This window comes from Symphalangus syndactylus, chromosome 9, assembly GCF_028878055.3.
Source record: "Symphalangus syndactylus isolate Jambi chromosome 9, NHGRI_mSymSyn1-v2.1_pri, whole genome shotgun sequence".
NCBI classification, from domain to species: domain Eukaryota; kingdom Metazoa; phylum Chordata; class Mammalia; order Primates; family Hylobatidae; genus Symphalangus; species Symphalangus syndactylus.
In genome coordinates this window covers 93,786,290-93,804,292 of record NC_072431.2, presented here as the reverse complement: position 1 = coordinate 93,804,292, position 18,003 = coordinate 93,786,290, and the positions used below count along the sequence as shown (strand labels likewise).

At 42.4% G+C, this 18,003-nt stretch overlaps 1 protein-coding gene across 5 annotated transcripts in view; it reads right to left on the bottom strand.

The window, feature by feature from the left end:
* AOAH (acyloxyacyl hydrolase) overlaps positions 1-18,003 on the bottom strand; it is a 216,500-nt gene that overhangs the window by 161,422 nt on the left and 37,075 nt on the right. For 3 of the 5 annotated variants that reach the window (XM_055293408.2, XM_055293407.2, XM_055293409.2), the window contains exon 2: positions 5,318-5,413. The exons of 1 other annotated variant lie outside the window; for it this stretch is intronic. In XM_055293408.2, the coding sequence (XP_055149383.1) occupies positions 5,318-5,413 (96 nt within the window). Of the gene's footprint in view, positions 1-5,317; positions 5,414-13,782; positions 13,867-18,003 lie in introns of all 5 variants that reach the window. One more of the 5 variants, XM_055293411.2, reaches the window with a different exon arrangement.

The following is an 18,003-nucleotide window of genomic DNA, read 5'->3' as shown; positions in this document are numbered from 1 at the left end:
TGCTTGACCTAGGCCTATATGCCTTAACATGTATAGATCTTAAAATCATGTTGCGTGAAAAAAAAACTTGCTGAGCAATGCATACAGTAGACCATTGATGTCAAATTAAAGCCTTCGCAAGGGAGGAGTATGGAAAGATGGTGGTGGAGGCAGCAGAATTTTGAAATCTCTTTGAATCTCTGCAAAAAAAAAAAAGGAGTGTAATCCCAGCACTTTGGGAGGCCAAGGTGGGAAGATCACCTGAGGTCAGGAGTTAAAGACCAGCCTGACCAACATGGTGAAACCCCATGTCTACTAAAAATGCAAAAATTAGCCAGGCATCGTGATGGGTATAATCCCAGCTACTCGGGAGGCTGAGGCAGGAGAATCGCTTGAACCCGGGAGGCAGACGTTGCAGTGAGCCGAGATTGCGCCACTGCACCTCAGCCTAGGTGACAGAGCAAGGCTCTGTCTCAAAAAAAAAAAAAAAAAAAAAAAGAGTACCTGAATAGCAAGACCGAAAACCCTCAGAAAGCAGTTACCACAAAGCTAGGTATATCCATGAACCCCAATGTGCAATTAGGTGAGAATAAACCACTTCACAACCACAAGACCTATGAGCCACCAACTTCTGTAAGGGAGAAAGTAGAGGGAAGCAATGGATGACAGATAAAACTGAGAACAGGAGAATCCCCAGCTAGCTGACAGGTGTTGAGTAGAAAGCATGGCGGGCCAGTTAGAGAACGGCTGCTGTACAGGGAGAGGTTTTGCCCAGTCAATAGCTGGTGAATGCAAGGAGTTCAAGACTAGAAGGAATTAGGGGCTAGAGTCATCTGGCACCCACAAGGGACCCACTGGAGCTCCTTTCCAGGGCAAGGCCCACAATGAGGAGAAACTGCTGGGGATAGAGAAAGTCCAGATGAAAGTAAAGAGGGAAACAGTCAGAAAATCTCAGAGAGCAAGCTGCCACAATTTTTTTTTAACACTACCCCAAAACAACAGAAGAAGGAGCTCTGTGCATTTAGAAAAACTACCCTGAACCACCTCTCTTTCTAAGAGTTTTTGAAAACTAATTTCACATAAAAATGAGCAACAGAAATGTATCTAGGTCAACTCCCATACAAAGTTATTATAAGAAGAAAAAGATTAAGGAACAGAATAACATCCCTACAGATAGTAAAAGCATGCCAGAAAGTCATGCCAAAAAAGGATTAAAACATAACATATTATTTCCAAACATATTATTTTAAAATGAGCTAAGAGGCATTAATAAAATGATACAAGACATGAAAAAATAGCAAGAATAAGAATTAGAAAAACTCAGATATGGAATAAAAGAACTCAGGAAAAATAAAACACAAAATAAAGAAAAAAGAAGTGAAGTCTAAACTAGAATGAATACAAGAACAAGTGAAAACAGTTGATGAGATCTTAAGTGAAATAGAAGGTGGAGAGGAGGAACAATTTTAAGATAAAAATAAATAAAGAGATTAAAATAAATTCAAGAGACAGGCAAAATAGCAAAGGCAGCCAAAGAAGATTCAAAATGTGGATAACAGAAATCCCAGAGGAAAAAAACAAAATCAAGGAAACCGAACCAACACTAAAACATTCCCAAAATTAGAAAATATATATTTGAAATCACATAGAGAGAGCACACTGAATGCCTGAGAACATCAACACACAACAGCTGGCACCAAATTATCTTCCAGTTAGATGACTAAATTTTATAGAAAAAAAATCTTCTGAACTTCAAAGTATAAACAGCAAATAACTTGTAAGGACAAGGTAAATTAGATTATCAATAGGCTTTTGAATACTATATTTAAGATGCTCAGGGAAAGACACCGTGTGCCAAGGAGTTTTATATACAGAAAAGCATTGACTTTCAAGTATAAAGGGCGCAGACAGCCTGTTATCAACATGCAAGAATTCAAGGAATATTTGTTGCTATGAGCCCTTCTGGAGGGGCTAAAGGAATGAACTTTAGACAACAATTCAACTAGACAATTCATATAAGGGCTGGTGGTGAACATTAATCATACAGTTGCTGATGCGGCTAAGACTAAATGAGGGTGAAAAGGGAATAGGTGTTATATGTAGTGGCTATATGCTCAGATAAGGTAGGACAATGATTAACAAGCGTGGAGAAATGGGAAAGGCATATGCAAAAAAACAATTTTAACTGCTCATAAGAATTAGAAAATATATTAATGATGGTAGCCTTAGAATTGATATTCTGAGACTGTTTTATGTGCAAGGAAGGATAGGTAAATGAGTAATGATTGGAGATTTTAATTCTATCAATTCCTTTGTGCTTGACAATTGGGACTTTGTGTGGAAAGGAGATATAGATACAATACAGAAGACACTAAGAAAAAAATTTTGTGGTTCTGAACTTCAATTTGAAGTGTCAGTATGAACTCAGATATTTTGTCGTAAAGCTGACATGTGTAAATGTATATACATAGGTTTCCTATTTCTGTCCACTGAAGAGGCCTAGAAAGAATGGTCAACTCACATTAGCCAGGTGCAATGGCAGGCACCTATAATCCCAGCTACTCAGGAGGCTGAGGCAGGAGAATCGCTTGAACAAGGGTGGCAGAGGTTGCAGTGAGCCGAGGTCGAGCCACTGCACTCCAGCCTGGGCAACAGAGCAAGACTCTATCTCAAAAAGAAAAAAAAAAAAGAGTGGCCAACTCAGTAACAATGAACATTCCTAAGCATCTGGTTTGTGGTCTTGAAACATTATTTCTCACTAAAAGAAACCAGGGCTTTTAAGAGAAATGACTGATTTCAAGCCTCGGGCTTGACATGTACAAGATAGGGCTGGAACACTTTGTCATACCAGTTAGTGAGGAAACTATCGAAGGTTACTGAGGCTTATGTGCAAAGGACTTGAGTCAGCTTGAAGGAGGTGCCACTGGTCAAAGCTCAATGGGATCATCTGAACTTCAAAAGGATAATAATTGCACTTCACCAAAACCCATCAGGTATGTTTAAGTTCATAATTTTATCATGATATGTTAAGGAAACACTAATTGCTTGCTGTGAGATGATAACAGAAAACCAATGCATTACCTTGAAAACTGATAAAAGAAAAGAATCAAGCATTTATCTGGCCTTTCCTAGATGTTTTTCCACTAAGTACTGTGGGAAAAATGTTTCTAAAATATGATGTGAGAAGCATCCAATATATGTCAATTAATAAATAAGAAATAAATAATAGATTAGAATATCACAGTTTTAAAACTCAAATAAATTAATAGATCTCATCATTGAACATCGACAGCTGTGACCATCGCCAAAAGAAAGTCCTGGCACAGTGGCTCACAACGCATCTGTCATCTCAGCGCTTTGGGAGGCCAAGGTGGACAGATTACTTGAGGCCAGGAGTTAGAGACTAGCCTGGGCAACACAGAGAGACCCTGTCTTGGCAAAAAAAATTTAAAATTAGCTGGTGTGATGGTGCGTGCCTGTAGTCTTAGATCCTTGAGAGGCTGAAGCAGGAGGATCTCATGAGCCCGGGAGGTCAAGGCTGCAGTGAGCACTCCAGCCTGGGTGACAGACTGAGACCTTGTCTCAAAAAAAGAAAAAGAAGAAAAAGAAGAAAAGGAAACATAAAAGGTAAAAGCACCTATAGTGGCCTCCTGATGAAAGAAAACAATATCATTTATAGGCTTGTCCAAGGAATCAGATTGGAATGGGATCAAACCTCTGATTAAGCTACCAATTTTCAGGAAATACAGAGCACAGAGAAACATACTCATTTATACTACAGGAATGCAATCAACACCATCCAGACTGTGGGAAACTCTACAGGTCAAATTCCACAGCTAAGTGATAAGAAAAAGGAAGGGGTGGAAAGGAAACTTATAGATTAAAATAGACTCAAAAGACACATCAAACATTTAAATACTGGGCAAGGTTACAATATCTAGGGATGCTCACTGAGTGATAAAGCTATAAATAAAATAATTTTACCATAAAAATCAGCTCATTGAGCTTTTTGCAGGGCGAGGATGGGATGGAGCATGTGGGTGGGACTTCAGGGGAGGCCATTGATCTGTTCTTTCTTGACCCAGGCTATGTTTACAAGGGCATTCATCTTTCAGTAACTGATGAAGCTATACATTTGCTTTGCATGGTTTTCTACATTTGTCTTATTTTTACAAAGAAAAACCAAAAAAATTACTGGCAGAACAATATTACACATTATTCATGAATCCATACAAGTGAATGTGTAAGTATAAAATCTGACAAGAACCATTAAGTTCATCTGAAAGGTTCCTTCTAGGGAGGTGGGGCAGGGGAGAATGGAACTGGAAGAAGGGAAAGCTGAAGTTTAGCTGCCATGTTTTAACTTCACAAAAGAAAGATGTAATTATGATGTGAATATGTTAAAATCTTAATGGTCCATTTGGGACATTCTAAACACATGTGTTTGTGTATTATCCTCTCCCAGTCTTTGTTTTTGAATTCTAAACATTTTAGCCTGTGAATGCATATTATGACTAAATGCAGTAAGTTCTCTGAAAAGACTTTGATGCTATTGGCACAGCATACTGTGTCAATCAGAGATACAATTGCCATTATTCCAACTACCTTACTTAACAGAAAAAATAATGTAGGCACCCTAGATGAATTAGTTCCCATTAAGTGAATAAAAATTTGACTCTCAAAGAAGTTTATTCATTATGACTGTTCAAGTAACAGTATTCTATAATGGAAATATGATTAATATTTTATTTCTACTAATATCAAAAAACAAATATGCAACTTGCTTGAACCACCAATCAGTTTCTTCCTTTGGTGAATGTATAAGGTACTTTATTGAGATCCAGTTTAAATTAATGAAATGCTCTAGATTATTTTCCCATTTGAAATTTTGAGATCAGTTGTCCTCCCAACCCAAAGTTCTGTGTTGGTAGGCCTAGGTGTACATCTTGGTATGTGAATGTCGGTCAAGTTAACATAAAATTATTGGAAATTATTCATTATTTTGACTTCTTAGTACTTAAGGCAATGATCAGTAGGTAGGCAAATTATTATTAATGTAACACATCAAACAACAATTGGCCATTCAACATGTTATTCCCTAAGGGTCCACGGCAATTTCATTGTGCCATGATGGAAAGTGAATGTCAGGGAGAAGTTGCCTAAAGCATTTTTTTTTTTTTGGTTTTAATTTCTATGAGCCCCACAAGAATATCAACCCACAGAAATAGCATAATCAGATTCTTCTCTGTAAGTGTGGGCAGGAAGTAAAGGCAGTCATGATGACTCATGAGTGAGAGGACAAGCAGACCCTCAGCAGTATGACTCGTCCCATATTTACCAGGCAGGTAGCTGCACAGTCTCTCCATCGAAGCCTGGACTGTCGAGTTGTGAACTTGAGCGAGCTGTTCTATTACAGACACCACCAGCACACACCCTGCCAGGGAGGAGAAGAACATGTAATCAGTGTCACACAGAAAACTGAACTGGAGGGACAGGAGAAAGAAAGGGTGAGTGTGTGTGCGTGTGTGTGTGTGTGTCCTTAAGAAGGCCATCCTTTCAAAAACAGAGAAAGTGATGATGTTTAAATGAGATAGTGCAAGGAAAACAGCCCACATGGAGCAGAAGCTCAATAGATATTAGCTTCTCTCCTCCCCCACTTTCTTTCCTTTCTGCAGTAGATGGCTGCAGAATAGGATCGTTCCCATCCTACACATTCACTTGGTAGAAGCAGAATCCAGGATAAAATTTTTAATTTTGGAAAAGCGATGGAAATTGCCTGGCATTTGAAGTCGAAAGATCTAGGATTGAGTCCTGACTTAGTAATCTTGAACTCACCATGCGGGCTTTCTGAACCTGGTTTCCTCCTTGTGAAGCAGGTAATATGTTTCCCATAGGGCTGCTGTGATGGTTAAATGAGATCTAAGTGAGACTGAGTGTGTCTTTGAAATCATAACACACTGTAAAATATTATTTTACCTCACAGCTATAAAGCATACTACTTGAAAGCATGCATGAACATGATAACTGTCTAGGTGGACACTTGTATTAAGTTAGGAATATATTCCTTCTGTTACTTTGATATGTGGTAAGTGTGAATACCTAGAGCTCCTAGGCTGACATTCCTAGAAGATTCTATCACTTGCCTTAACTTACTGAGCAGCAGGGGAAAGCCAAACCTTTTTTTTTTCCAAAGAAAAGGGACTCTTTTTTTCGTATAAACAAGTGGTTGGTCAAAGATCAGTAAGTATGTGAGAAGAAATTGTTAGATCTCATTTCAGTAAGAAGAGTGTACACTTGCTGGCAGAGGTTCATTTCTAAGGAGGCAAAGGAAGGTTTATGTCCTACAAAAGATGCTCCAGGGAGCCTGGGCCAGCAGTAGGCTCTTGATTGTCCACTGGTGCAAGGAGCTAGAGACCCACATTTATATACGTGGTGTCATTTAAACCAAATTCCCAGCAGGATTCCTTGAGGGAAGGTGGCTGATAATGGCTATGAACAATGAAATTGGACATTTCTACACATAAAGACGTAAAATCTTCTATAAAATGAGAAATTGCCAGTGAAGAAATGAGAGACTTCTACTTTCTAGATGCTGCAATGTCTGATGGTGTTTTGGCCTCCATGTTCTGTCCCCTCTCTCTGGAAAAACAGAAAGGTTCACCACATCTCTGACAGTGAAATCTGGATTATCACGGTCTTCCTGGGCTCTGAGAGTACCTACTTGAGGATACATTGATCGCTATTAATTATCAAGGTTGATTGGCTGTGTTTCTAACCTAATGCATGGCACTTGTGGATTTCCTTACATTGCAATTAATTTAGTAGCTGACGCTTAGCACTTTATGGTCCTGCATTTTCATATATATTTGTTTTATTTAAAAAATAACTTTTCAAAAAATATAAACACAATGCAATCTTATTTTTTAAATTTTACAAAATACAGAACAGTATAAGAAAAGACAATAAACATCACTCAAACCACCCAGAGAGAGAGAACTAATTTCATTTTATTATGAATATATCCAATACATTTAATACAAGTAAATATTTTTGGCGGGGGGTGGAGCCAAGATGGCCGAATAGGAACAGCTCCGGTCTACAGCTCCCAGCATGAGCAATGCAGAAGACAGGTGATTTCTGCATTTCCATCTGAGGTACTGGGTTCATCTCATTAGGGAGTGCCAGAGAGTGGGCGCAGGACAGTGGGTGCAGTGCACCGTGCGCAAGCAGAAGCAGGGCGAGGCATTGCCTCACTCAGGAAGTGCAAGGGGTCAGGGAGTTCCCTTTCCTAGTCAAAGAAAAGGGTGACAGACGGCACCTGGAAAATTGGGTCACTCCCACCCTAATACTGCGTTTTTCTGACAGGCTTAAAAAACGGCACACCAGGAGATTATATCCTACACCTGGCTCGGAGGGTCCTATGCCCACAGAGTCTCGCTGATTGCTAGCACAGCAGTCTGAGATCAAACTGCAAGGTAGCAGCAAGGCTGGGGGAGGGGCTCCTGCCATTGCCCAGGCTTGCTTAGGTAAACAAAGCAGCTGGGAAGCTCGAACTGGGTGGAGCCCACCATAGCTCAAGGAGGCCTGCCTGCCTCTGTAGGCTCCACCTCTGGGGGAAGGGCACAGACAAACAAAAAGACAGCAGTAACCTCTGCAGACTTAAATGTCCCTGTCTGACAGCTTTGAAGAGAGTAGTGGTTCCCCCAGCATGCAGCTGGAGATCTGAGAACAGGCAGACTGCCTCCTCAAGTGGGTCCCTGACCCCTGACCCCTGAGCAGCCTAACTGGGAGGCACCCCCCTGTAGGGGCAGACTGACACCTCACACGGCCGGGTACTCCTCTGAGACAAAACTTCCAGAGGAACGATCAGGCAGCAGCATTCGCGGTTCACAAAAATCCACTGTTCTGCAGCCACCACTGCTGATAACCAGGCAAACAGGGTCTGGAGTGGACCTCTAGCAAACTCCAACAGACCTGCAGCTGAGGGTCCTGTCTGTTAGAAGGAAAACTAACAAACAGAAAGGACATCCACACCAAAAACCCATCTGTACATCACCATCATCAAAGACCAAAAGTAGATAAAACCACAAAGATGGGGAATAAACAGCAGAAAAACTGAAACTTTAAAAAGCAGAGCACCTCTCCTCCTCCAAAGGAACACAGTTCCTCACCAGCAATGGAACAAAGCTGGACGGAGAATGACTTTGACGAGTAGAGAGAAGAAGGCTTCAGATGATCAAACTACTCTGAGCTACAGGAGGAAATTCACACCAATGGCAAAGAAGTTAAAAACTTTGAAAAAAAATTAGACGAATGTATAACTAGAATAACCAATACAGAGAAGTGCTTAAAGGAGCTGATGGAGCTGAAAGCCAAGGCTCAAGAACTATGTGAAGAACGCAGAAGCCTCAGGAGCCGATGTGATCAACTGGAAGAAAGGGTATCAGTGATGGAAGATGAAATGAATGAAATGAAGTGAGAAGGGAAGTTTAGAGAAAAAAGAATAAAAAGAAAAGAACAAAGCCTCCAAGAAATATGGGACTATGTGAAAAGACCAAATCTATGTCTGATTGGTGTACCTGAAAGTGACGGGGAGAATGGAACCAAGTAGGAAAACACTCTGCAGGATATTATCCAGGAGAACTTTGCCAATCTAGCAAGGCAGGCCAGCATTCAGATTCAGGAAATACAGAGAACACCACAAAGATACTCCTCGAGAAGAGCAACTCCAAGACACATAATTGTCAGATTCACCAAAGTTGAAATGAAGGAAAAAATGTTAAGAGCAGCCAGAGAGAAAGGTCGGGTTACCCACAAAGGGAAGCCCATCAGACTAACCGCTGATTTCTCGGCAGAAACTCTACAAGCCAGAAGAGAGTGGGAGCCAATATTCAACATTCTTAAAGAAAAGAATTTTCAACCCAGAATTTCATATCCAGACAAACTAAGCTTCATAAGTGGAGGAGAAATAAAATCCTTTACAGACAAGCAAATGCTGAGAGATTTTGTCACCACCAGGCCTGCCCTAAAAGAGCTCCTGAAGGAAGCACTAAACGTGGAAAGGAACAACTGGTACCAGCCACTGCAAAATCATGCCAAATTGTAAAGACCATCAAGGCTAGGAAGAAACTGCGTCAACTAACGAGCAAAATAACCAGCTAACATCATAATGACAGGATCAAATTCACACATAACAATATTAACTTTAAATGTAAATGGACTAAATGCTCCAATTAAAAGGCACAGACTGGCAAATTGGATAAAGAGTCAAGACCCATCAGTGTGCTGTATTCAGGAAACCCATCTCACATGCAGAGACACACATAGGCTCAAAATAAAAGGATGGAGGAAGATCTGCTAAGCAAATGGAAAACAAAAAAGGCAGGAGTTGCAATCCTAGTCTCTGATAAAACAGACTTTAAACCAACAAAGATCAAAAGAGACAAAGAAGGCCATTACATAATGGTAAAGGGATCAATTCAATGAGAAGAGCTAACTATCCTAAATATCTATGCACCCAACACAGGAGCACCCAGATTCATAAAGCAAGTCCTGAATGACCTACAAAGAGACTTAGACTCCCACACAATAATAATGGGAGACTTTAACACCCCACTGTCAACATTAGACAGATCAACGAGACAGAAAGTTAACAAGGATATCAAGGAATTGAACTCAGCTCTGCACCAAGTGGACCTAATAGACATCTACAGAACTCTCCACCCCAAATCAACAGAATATACATTTTTTTCGGCACCACACCACACCTATTCCAAAACTGACCACATAGTTGGAAGTAAAGCTTTCCTCAGCAAATGTAAAAAACAGAAATTATAACAAACTGTCTCTCAGACCACAGGGCAATTAAACTAGGACTCAGGATTAAGAAACTCACTCAAAACCGCTCAACTACATGGAAACTGAACAACCTGCTCCTGAATGACTACTGGGTACATAACGAAATGAAGGCAGAAATAAAGATGTTCTTTGAAACCAAAGAGAACAAAGACACAACATACCAGAATCTCCGGGACACATTCAAAGCAGTGTGTAGAGGGAAATTTATAGCACTAAATGCCCACAAGAGAAAGCAGGAAAGATCCAAAATTGACGCCCTAACATCACAATTAAAAGAACTAGAAAAGCAAGAGCAAACACATTCAAAAGCTAGCAGAAGGCTAGAAATAACTAAGAGCAGAACTGAAGGAAATAGAGACACAAAAAACCCTTCAAAAAATTAATGAATCCAGGAGCTGGTTTTTTGAAAAGATCAACAAAATTGATAGACCACTAGCAAGACTAATAAGAAAAGAGAGAAGAATCAAACAGATGCAATAAAAAATGATAAAGGGGATATCACCACTGATCCCACAGAAATGCAAACTACCATCAGAGAATACTACAAAGGAATCAATTCTACCAGAGGTACAAGGATGAGTTCATGTCCTTTGTAGGGACATGGATGAAACTGGAAATCATCATTCTTAGTAAACTATTACAAGGACAAAAAACCAAACACCGCATGTTCTCACTCATAGGTGGGAATTGAACAATGAGAACACATGGACACAGGAAGGGGAACATCACACTCCACGGACTGTTGTAGGGTGGGGGGAGGGGGGGAGGGATAGCATTAGGAGATATACCTAATGCTAAATGACGAGTTAATGGGTGCGGTACACCAACATGGCACATGTATACATATGTAACAAACCTGCACATTGTGCACATGTACCCTAAAAAAGTATAATAATAATAAAATAAAAAATATATTTTTGGCATTAATAATGTACTTTTGCACCCTGGTTTATGTCTCTGATAATAAATTATCAGAGAGCTAAATAAATTTTAATAACTACAACTAAAAAATAATGATAAGTAATTATATTGCTATGTGATAAGAGGATGCAGTATGGTGTAGCTGAAGAGAGAGAGACTTTTGACATAAACTTGAGTTCAAGTACTGGACTCGCCACTTACAAATGGTGTGACTTTGAACAAGGTACCTACCTTTCTGAAACTTTATTTCTAAGAGTTTAGAGTTAGACCATATGTTCCTCGAGGGCAGGAATGGGGTCTTACTGTGTCCAGAATTGGTGGGTTCTTGGTCTCACTGACTTCAAGAATGAAGCCGCGCACCCTCGCGGTGAGTGTTACAGCTCTTAAGGTGGCGAGTCTGGAGTTTGTTCCTTCTGATGTTCGGATGTGTTCGGAGTTTCTTCCTTCTGTGGGCTCGTGGTCTCGCTGGCTTCAGGAGTGAAGCTGCAGACCTTTGCACTGAGTGTTACAGCTCATAAAAGCAGCGTGGACCCAAAGAGTGAGCAGTAGCAAGATTTATTGCAAAGAGCGAAAGAACAAAGCTTCCACAGTGTGGAAGGGGATGCAAGTGGATTGCCACTGTTGGCTCGGGCAGCCTGCTTTTATTCTCTTATCTGGCCCGACCCACATCCTGCTGATTAGTAGAGCCGAGTGGTCTGTTTTGACAGGGCGCTGATTGGTGCATTTACAATCCCTGAGCTAGACATAAAGGGTCTCCACGTCCCCATCAGGTCAGTTAGATACAGAGTATAGACACAAAGGTTCTCCAAGGCCCCACCAGAGCAGCTAGATACAGAGTGTTGATTGGTGCATTCACAGACCCTGAGCTAGACACAGGGTGCTGATTGGTGTATTTACAATCCCTGAGCTAGACTTAAAGGTTCTCCACGTCTCCACCTGACTCAGGAGCCCAGCTGGCTTCACCCAGTGGTTCCCGCACCGGGGCTGCAGGTGGAGCTGCCGGCCAGTCCCGCACCGAGCACTCGCAGGCCTCAGCCCTTGGGTGGTCGATGGGACTGGGCGCCGTAGAGCAGGGGGTGGTGCTCGTTGGGGAGGCTCGGGCTGCACAGGAGCCCATGGAGGGGGTGGGAGGCTCAGGCATGGCGGGCTGCAGGTCCGAGCCCTGCCCCGCGGGAGGCAGCTAAGGTCCGGTGAGAAATGGAGCGCAATGCCGGTGGGTCGGCACTGCTGGGGAACCCGGTACACCCTCTGCAGCCGCTGGCCTGGGTGCTAAGCCCCTCACTGCCCAGGGCCGGTCAGCTGCTCCTAGTGCAGGGGCCCGCCAAACCCATGCCCACCGGGAACTCCAGCTGGCCCGCAAGCGCCGCGTGCAGCCCCAGTTCCCGCTAGCGCCTCTCCCTCCACACTCCCTGCAAGCTGAGGGAGCCAGCTCCCGCCTTGGCCAGCCCAGAAAGGGGCTCCCACAGTGCAGCGGTGGGCTGAAGGGCTCCTCAAGTGCCACCAAAGTGGGAGCCCAGGCCGAGGAGGTGCCAAGAGCAAGTGAGGGCTGTGAGGACTGCCAGCACACTGTCACCTCTCATTACCATCTCTAACTCGGAGTTCCTGGCACAGTGCCTGGGTCGGAGAATAAAGGCAAGAGACTTTAAGTTGAGTATATATATATATATATACTCAATTATATACATATTATATATATATACACATATATATGTATATATGTGTGTATATATGTGTATATGTATATGCATATATATACACATATATATGTGTATATGTATGTATATATACATATGTATGTGTATGTACATATATATGTATATATACATACACACATATGTATATGTACATGTATATGTATATATACATACACACACATATGTATGTGTATATAGATATATATGAGATGAGGTCTTGCTATGTTGGCCAGGTTGGCCTCGAAATCCCGGCCTCAAGTGAAGAGCCACAGGAGTTGCACTGCAGTGGTTGGTTGCTGGGGGCTCCCTAGCAAAGGGCTAATGGATGCACCTTTAGTTGCTTCCCAGCTCAGTCACCTCACCCAGCTTGCTTCCTCTCTGTTCCAGTCTCCACTTGTGGACATGGCTCCACTCCTCATTCTGGCATGAAACAACCAGTGCCCTCTCTAGAGCCAAACAGCAGCTTCTGTAGCAAGTGGTCATGATGTGCTGCTGCTCACAATCAAGGAAGAATATGGTGGAGACTAGGTTGTATGGTAGTCTGTTCATGCAGCTATAACAAAATACTTGAGACTGTGTAATTTCTAATAATAGAAATTCATTTCTCACAGTTTTGGAGGCTGGGAAATTTGAAATCAAGGCACCAGCTGATTTGGTGTCTGGTGAGGGCTTGCTCTCTCCTTCACAGATGGCACCTCCTGCTGCATCCTCAAGTGGCTGAAGGGGCAGAAGTGCTGGAGCATTGTGTCCTCCCATGGCTTTGATGGGCCCCAGGTGAATAGAGTATGATTTTTGTTCATAGGAAGCTCACAATGAACTTCCCAAAATCACATGGACTGGATGGCAAATACCAGTCAAAAGCTAGAGGAGATGTGATTTTGGAGAGACCATAACAGGTAGGAGAAGAGCAGGTGAGAGAAGAGGCACTCCCAAGAGAGAAACAAGACTTGGTGGCCTGAAACAGCCTGGTATATCACTCCATATGTTTCTCACTTTAATTAGCAGCAACTTTTCTTTCTCATTAATACCTAAAATAATATCCTTTCAATCAATGGCATAATAGACTTGATGAGATGCAAGAATTGAAAACCAACAATAGTTTGGTGCAGCAGGAATAATGGGGGATCATAGGGCATAAGCTGACCTTTCCTTGGAATTTGTCCTTGAGGAGTTTCCATTCCTATGACCCCAGTGATCATAAACCTTGGATGCTGTTTCCTTTCCCTGAAAATTCAACTCCATCATTAGCATTTGTTTTAATCCATGGCTTAGAAGGATAAATGCAAAGCAAATGGGGCAGCTTGAAACCAGCCTGCTTCTTTGTACTTACACATATGGGCTTTTCTTCTGAATTTTACTCAAAGAAATTCCATCAAGGACTCTTACAACAGTTGTGGCTTCTCAGCACTGCTGGCTAAAATTGGAAAATCATTAGCTAGATAAAAAGAAGCAAAAAAAAAAAAATATCTGTCTTTGAACACTGGGTGAGTCTTAGCACTATCATCACTTTGCCCAGTGAAGAGTTATGATGATCAAAAGGACCCTGCAGGAAAGGCCATAATGGGGTTTGAAATCATGAACACCCAGGTTGGGCTCAGCTCTGATCTGGAGTCCTGCTCACTCAGCCATCTCCGCCTGTCTCCAGTGGGCTCACCTCCCCTTCCAGTTGAATTGTTAATTTCAGGTGTGCAGTGAGATGTGTTCTGAATCTTTTAGCAGCAAAAATGGAGAAATTGACTTTTCTGCAGTTTCTAATAAGAGGTTTCACTTCCTTGACAGGCTAACGAATGTTTTTCCTGGGAGAGATGCATGGGTAGAGTAATTCCTCCCATTACAGACTATTCTCTGGCTGCTAATAAAAGGCCTGGCTCTGTTAAAGTGAATTTGTCAGAGTTGCTGTTCATTTAGGAAGTGAGGAGAGGGGGCGAGAGCTATGCATTATGCTCAGTGGTCACCATCTGAAATCTCACATATGGAAAATCTCTTCTCACCTGGTATCTGAAAATAATGAGTATAATAGAAACAGACACTCCTGGTAGCACAGGAAAAGAAGCAAATGGGCCCGAATAAAAACACCTGCCAGAGGGATCACGTCTGGCCACATACCTCAGGTAGACTGCAGACTGGGCCAAGGAATCCTTTTGATGTGAAACAGACTCTTGAAACTCTAATTATAATCATATCCGTGCTGGCTGGAAATACAGCCAACTGCAGAGAGCGGTCTATTAGATTTCCCATTTGTCTGAAACCCACACTTCGCTGAAAAGCCTTGAAAGCACCTGGCAGTTGTCAGAGCCACAGTCAGCATGACTATACTTCCTTTTTGACCCCGAGTAGAAGCATGAATAATTCATCACATTGCTAGAGTGTGCCCTACGGTTTTCAAAATGTTTTTTGCATACATTATTATCTCATTTGAACTTCACAACAACTCATAGATGTAGGAATTATTACTCTCATTTTACAGATGAGCACATGGAGGCTGAGTGGGTAAGTACCTTGCCAAGTATACAGCTAGTAAGAGGGGAAATTGAGACTTGAACACAATATTTGGTGAAAAGAAAACAAGAAAGAAAGGTGTAAAAATAATCACCTAAAATGTATCTTACTTCTGGCCTTGTTTCCCTAAGATGCTAGTTACTCAGAGAGCGTGGCACATAACCCTGGTGTGAATCTCTCACTGCACCTTACCCTTTCTTTCTTCTGCTTCCTCCTCTTAGAGTCTGGACATGGATAGAGAAAGACAAAGGAGGAGAAAGAAAGAGAATGGAAAGGAGGAAAAGGAAGGCTACCTAAGGTGTTCTGGTATAGTAGAGAGTAGAAGAATTGGGAGGTCAGAGAGACCTGGACTCAAACACTGCTTCTATTACTTATGAACTGGTGCATTTGGTAGGATTTTGGCACCCAAGGAATGGAATAACAATGCCCTTTGTTTGGTATATTAGAAACAGCCACACAGTTTTTGCACTTCCTCCCATGAAGTGATGGTGTCTATATCTCAGCCCTTTGAATCTGGCCTTGTGACTTGCTTTGACCAGTATGTGAAGGAAGGGACAGTGTGTCAGATTGTAAGTGAGTCCTCCAAAAGCTTTTCAGCTTCCATTTTTGCCCTCTTTGACATTGCAGCCGTGAGCCTGAGCCAACCTGCTGGAAAGGCCGCAACCTGACAGAAAACCGAGGTGCTTCAGCCAAGAGATCACCCAGATTATTCCAGATCACCCTGCCCCTGCCATTTCATCATCTACCAGCTGAGCGCAGCTGCAGGAGTGAGCCCCAGGAGACCAACTGAAGCATTATCCAACTGTGCCCAGCTCACAGAATCTTGGGCTCATAAATGATGGTTGTGTAAGTGTGGGGTGGTTTGTAATACAGCAAAGGCTATCTGTACATCTGGCAAAAGTGTCATGAGGCTTATGTGATACAATACATAAAATGCACATGGTGCCTGGCACGGAGCAGGCATTTAACAAACATTAGTTCCTTTCCCGTCTACTAAGGCCACCACAGGGAAGACACATCTTCTCCACGAACTCTTTAAAAAATAAAGGCACAGAAGCTTATCTTTGAAAAATATGTCGCATTATCAACAACATTTTTACTTTCATAGGGCTGAAACTTCTTTTATTGCAGACAGCTAGTGTTTTCACTACATTTGAGTAGATTAGACTCTGTGGCCAAACCTAACTGCTACTTGAAACATTGTTTTTATGAGAAAATGCTCAGTGGGTTCAAAACTGCCAATGTTGCCAAGAACATTGTCAACCAGAGAGGCACTGTTTTGGGCAATTAGTAGTGAAAACAAAGGCTGAGGGCATTGATGAGTGAGCAGAGCCCAAGCAAGGCAGTGAGAAGAAATGAGCAGGCTGTGTTAAGAGACATAGGGTGACTGGTTTAGCTGATTTAGAAATAAACTAAAAATGAGAGTGAAGATGTCAGGACACATTCATCCTGTCATTTATTCAACATGTACTTTTCAGCGCCTACTATGTGCCCAGAAGCTTGAAGAGACACATGTGAATAAAAGAAGTCACAGACCGGTGGGGCAAACTGATATCTAAATAAACAATCCTAGAACCCATAAGTATTGTGATAGAGGGACCTGGTAGTGCTTTGGGGACACACTGGTGTAACCTCTCAGTGATAGCCTCTCAGAGGAGCTGAGTCTTAAGGGATAGGAGGAACTCATTCATCAGAAAAAGGAGAAAAAGCTTTCCTACACTTAAAAAAGTGTAGGATTTTTTAAGAATTGGAGGTAAGAAAGAGAAGAGTTGGCCAAGGCTAAAATTCAGAGTCAGTGGGAAAGGAAGTGTGAGAGAGGTAGGAAGGGGCTAGATTGTGAAGCACCTTGAAGGCCATACTACAGACCACAGGCTTCAAGAAGTAGAGTCTAGAGTGCAGACTGCGAACTAATGGTTTTCAATGTTTTGCTCTGTATCTTCTAAAATAAATTTGAAAAACTACGAACTTACCCATTTTAATGGATATCAAGAAATTATTAATGGATATCAATCTGGTTACAAAATATATAAATTTGGACCGATTGTAAATATTACAGTGGAACTGTTACAGTAACCTTCTATGTGTATCCGAAGGTATCTAAATACTATAGTGATTTCTACCTAGTCTCATCCACTTAAAAATATATGACCAAACTCTTATTTCACACTGATTAATTTTGCATTGATAATTCCTCTTCTTGAATTTTTCTGAGAAGCCCACCTCCTTGAATTCTTCTTCAACCACGGAACTTTATCCAAATGTAATGTATTTTTAAGTTGAAATTATTTTTTGGGGTGGAGCCAAGATGGCCGAATAGGAACAGCTCCGGTCTCCAGCTCCCAGCCCCAGCGACACAGAAGACGGGTGATTTCTGCATTTCTGCTTGAGGTACCGGTTTCATCTCACTAGGGAGTGCCTAACAGTGGGTGCAGGACAGTCGGTGAAGCGCACTGTGCACGAGCCGAAGCAGGGTAAGGCATTGTCTCACTCGGGAAGCGCAAGGGGTCAGGGAGTTCCCTTTCCTAGTCAAAGAAAGGGGAAACAGACGGCACCTGGAATATTGGGTCAGTCCCATCCTAATACTGCGCTTTTCCAACGGGCCTGGAAAACGGCACACTAGGAGATTGTGTCCCGCACCTGGCTCGGAGGGTCCTATGCCCACGGAGTCTCACTGATTGCTAGCACAGCAGTCTGAGATCAAGCTGCAAGGCAGCAGCGAGGCTGGGGGAGGGGCGCCCGCCATTGCCCAGGCTTGCTTAGGTAAACAAAGCAGCCAGGAGGCTCGAACTGGGTGGAGCCCACCACAGCTCAAAGAGGCCTGCCTGCCTCTGTGGGCTCCACCTCTGGGGGCAGGGCACAGACAAACAAAAACTCAGCAAGAACCTCCACAGACTTAAATGTCCCTGTCTGACTGACAGCTTTGAAGAGAGTAGTGGTTCTCCCAGCACGCAGCTGGAGATCTGAGAATGGACAGACTGCCTCCTAAAGTGGGTCCCTCACCCCTGAGCAGCCTAACTGGGAGGCACCCCCCCAGTAGGGACAGACTGACACC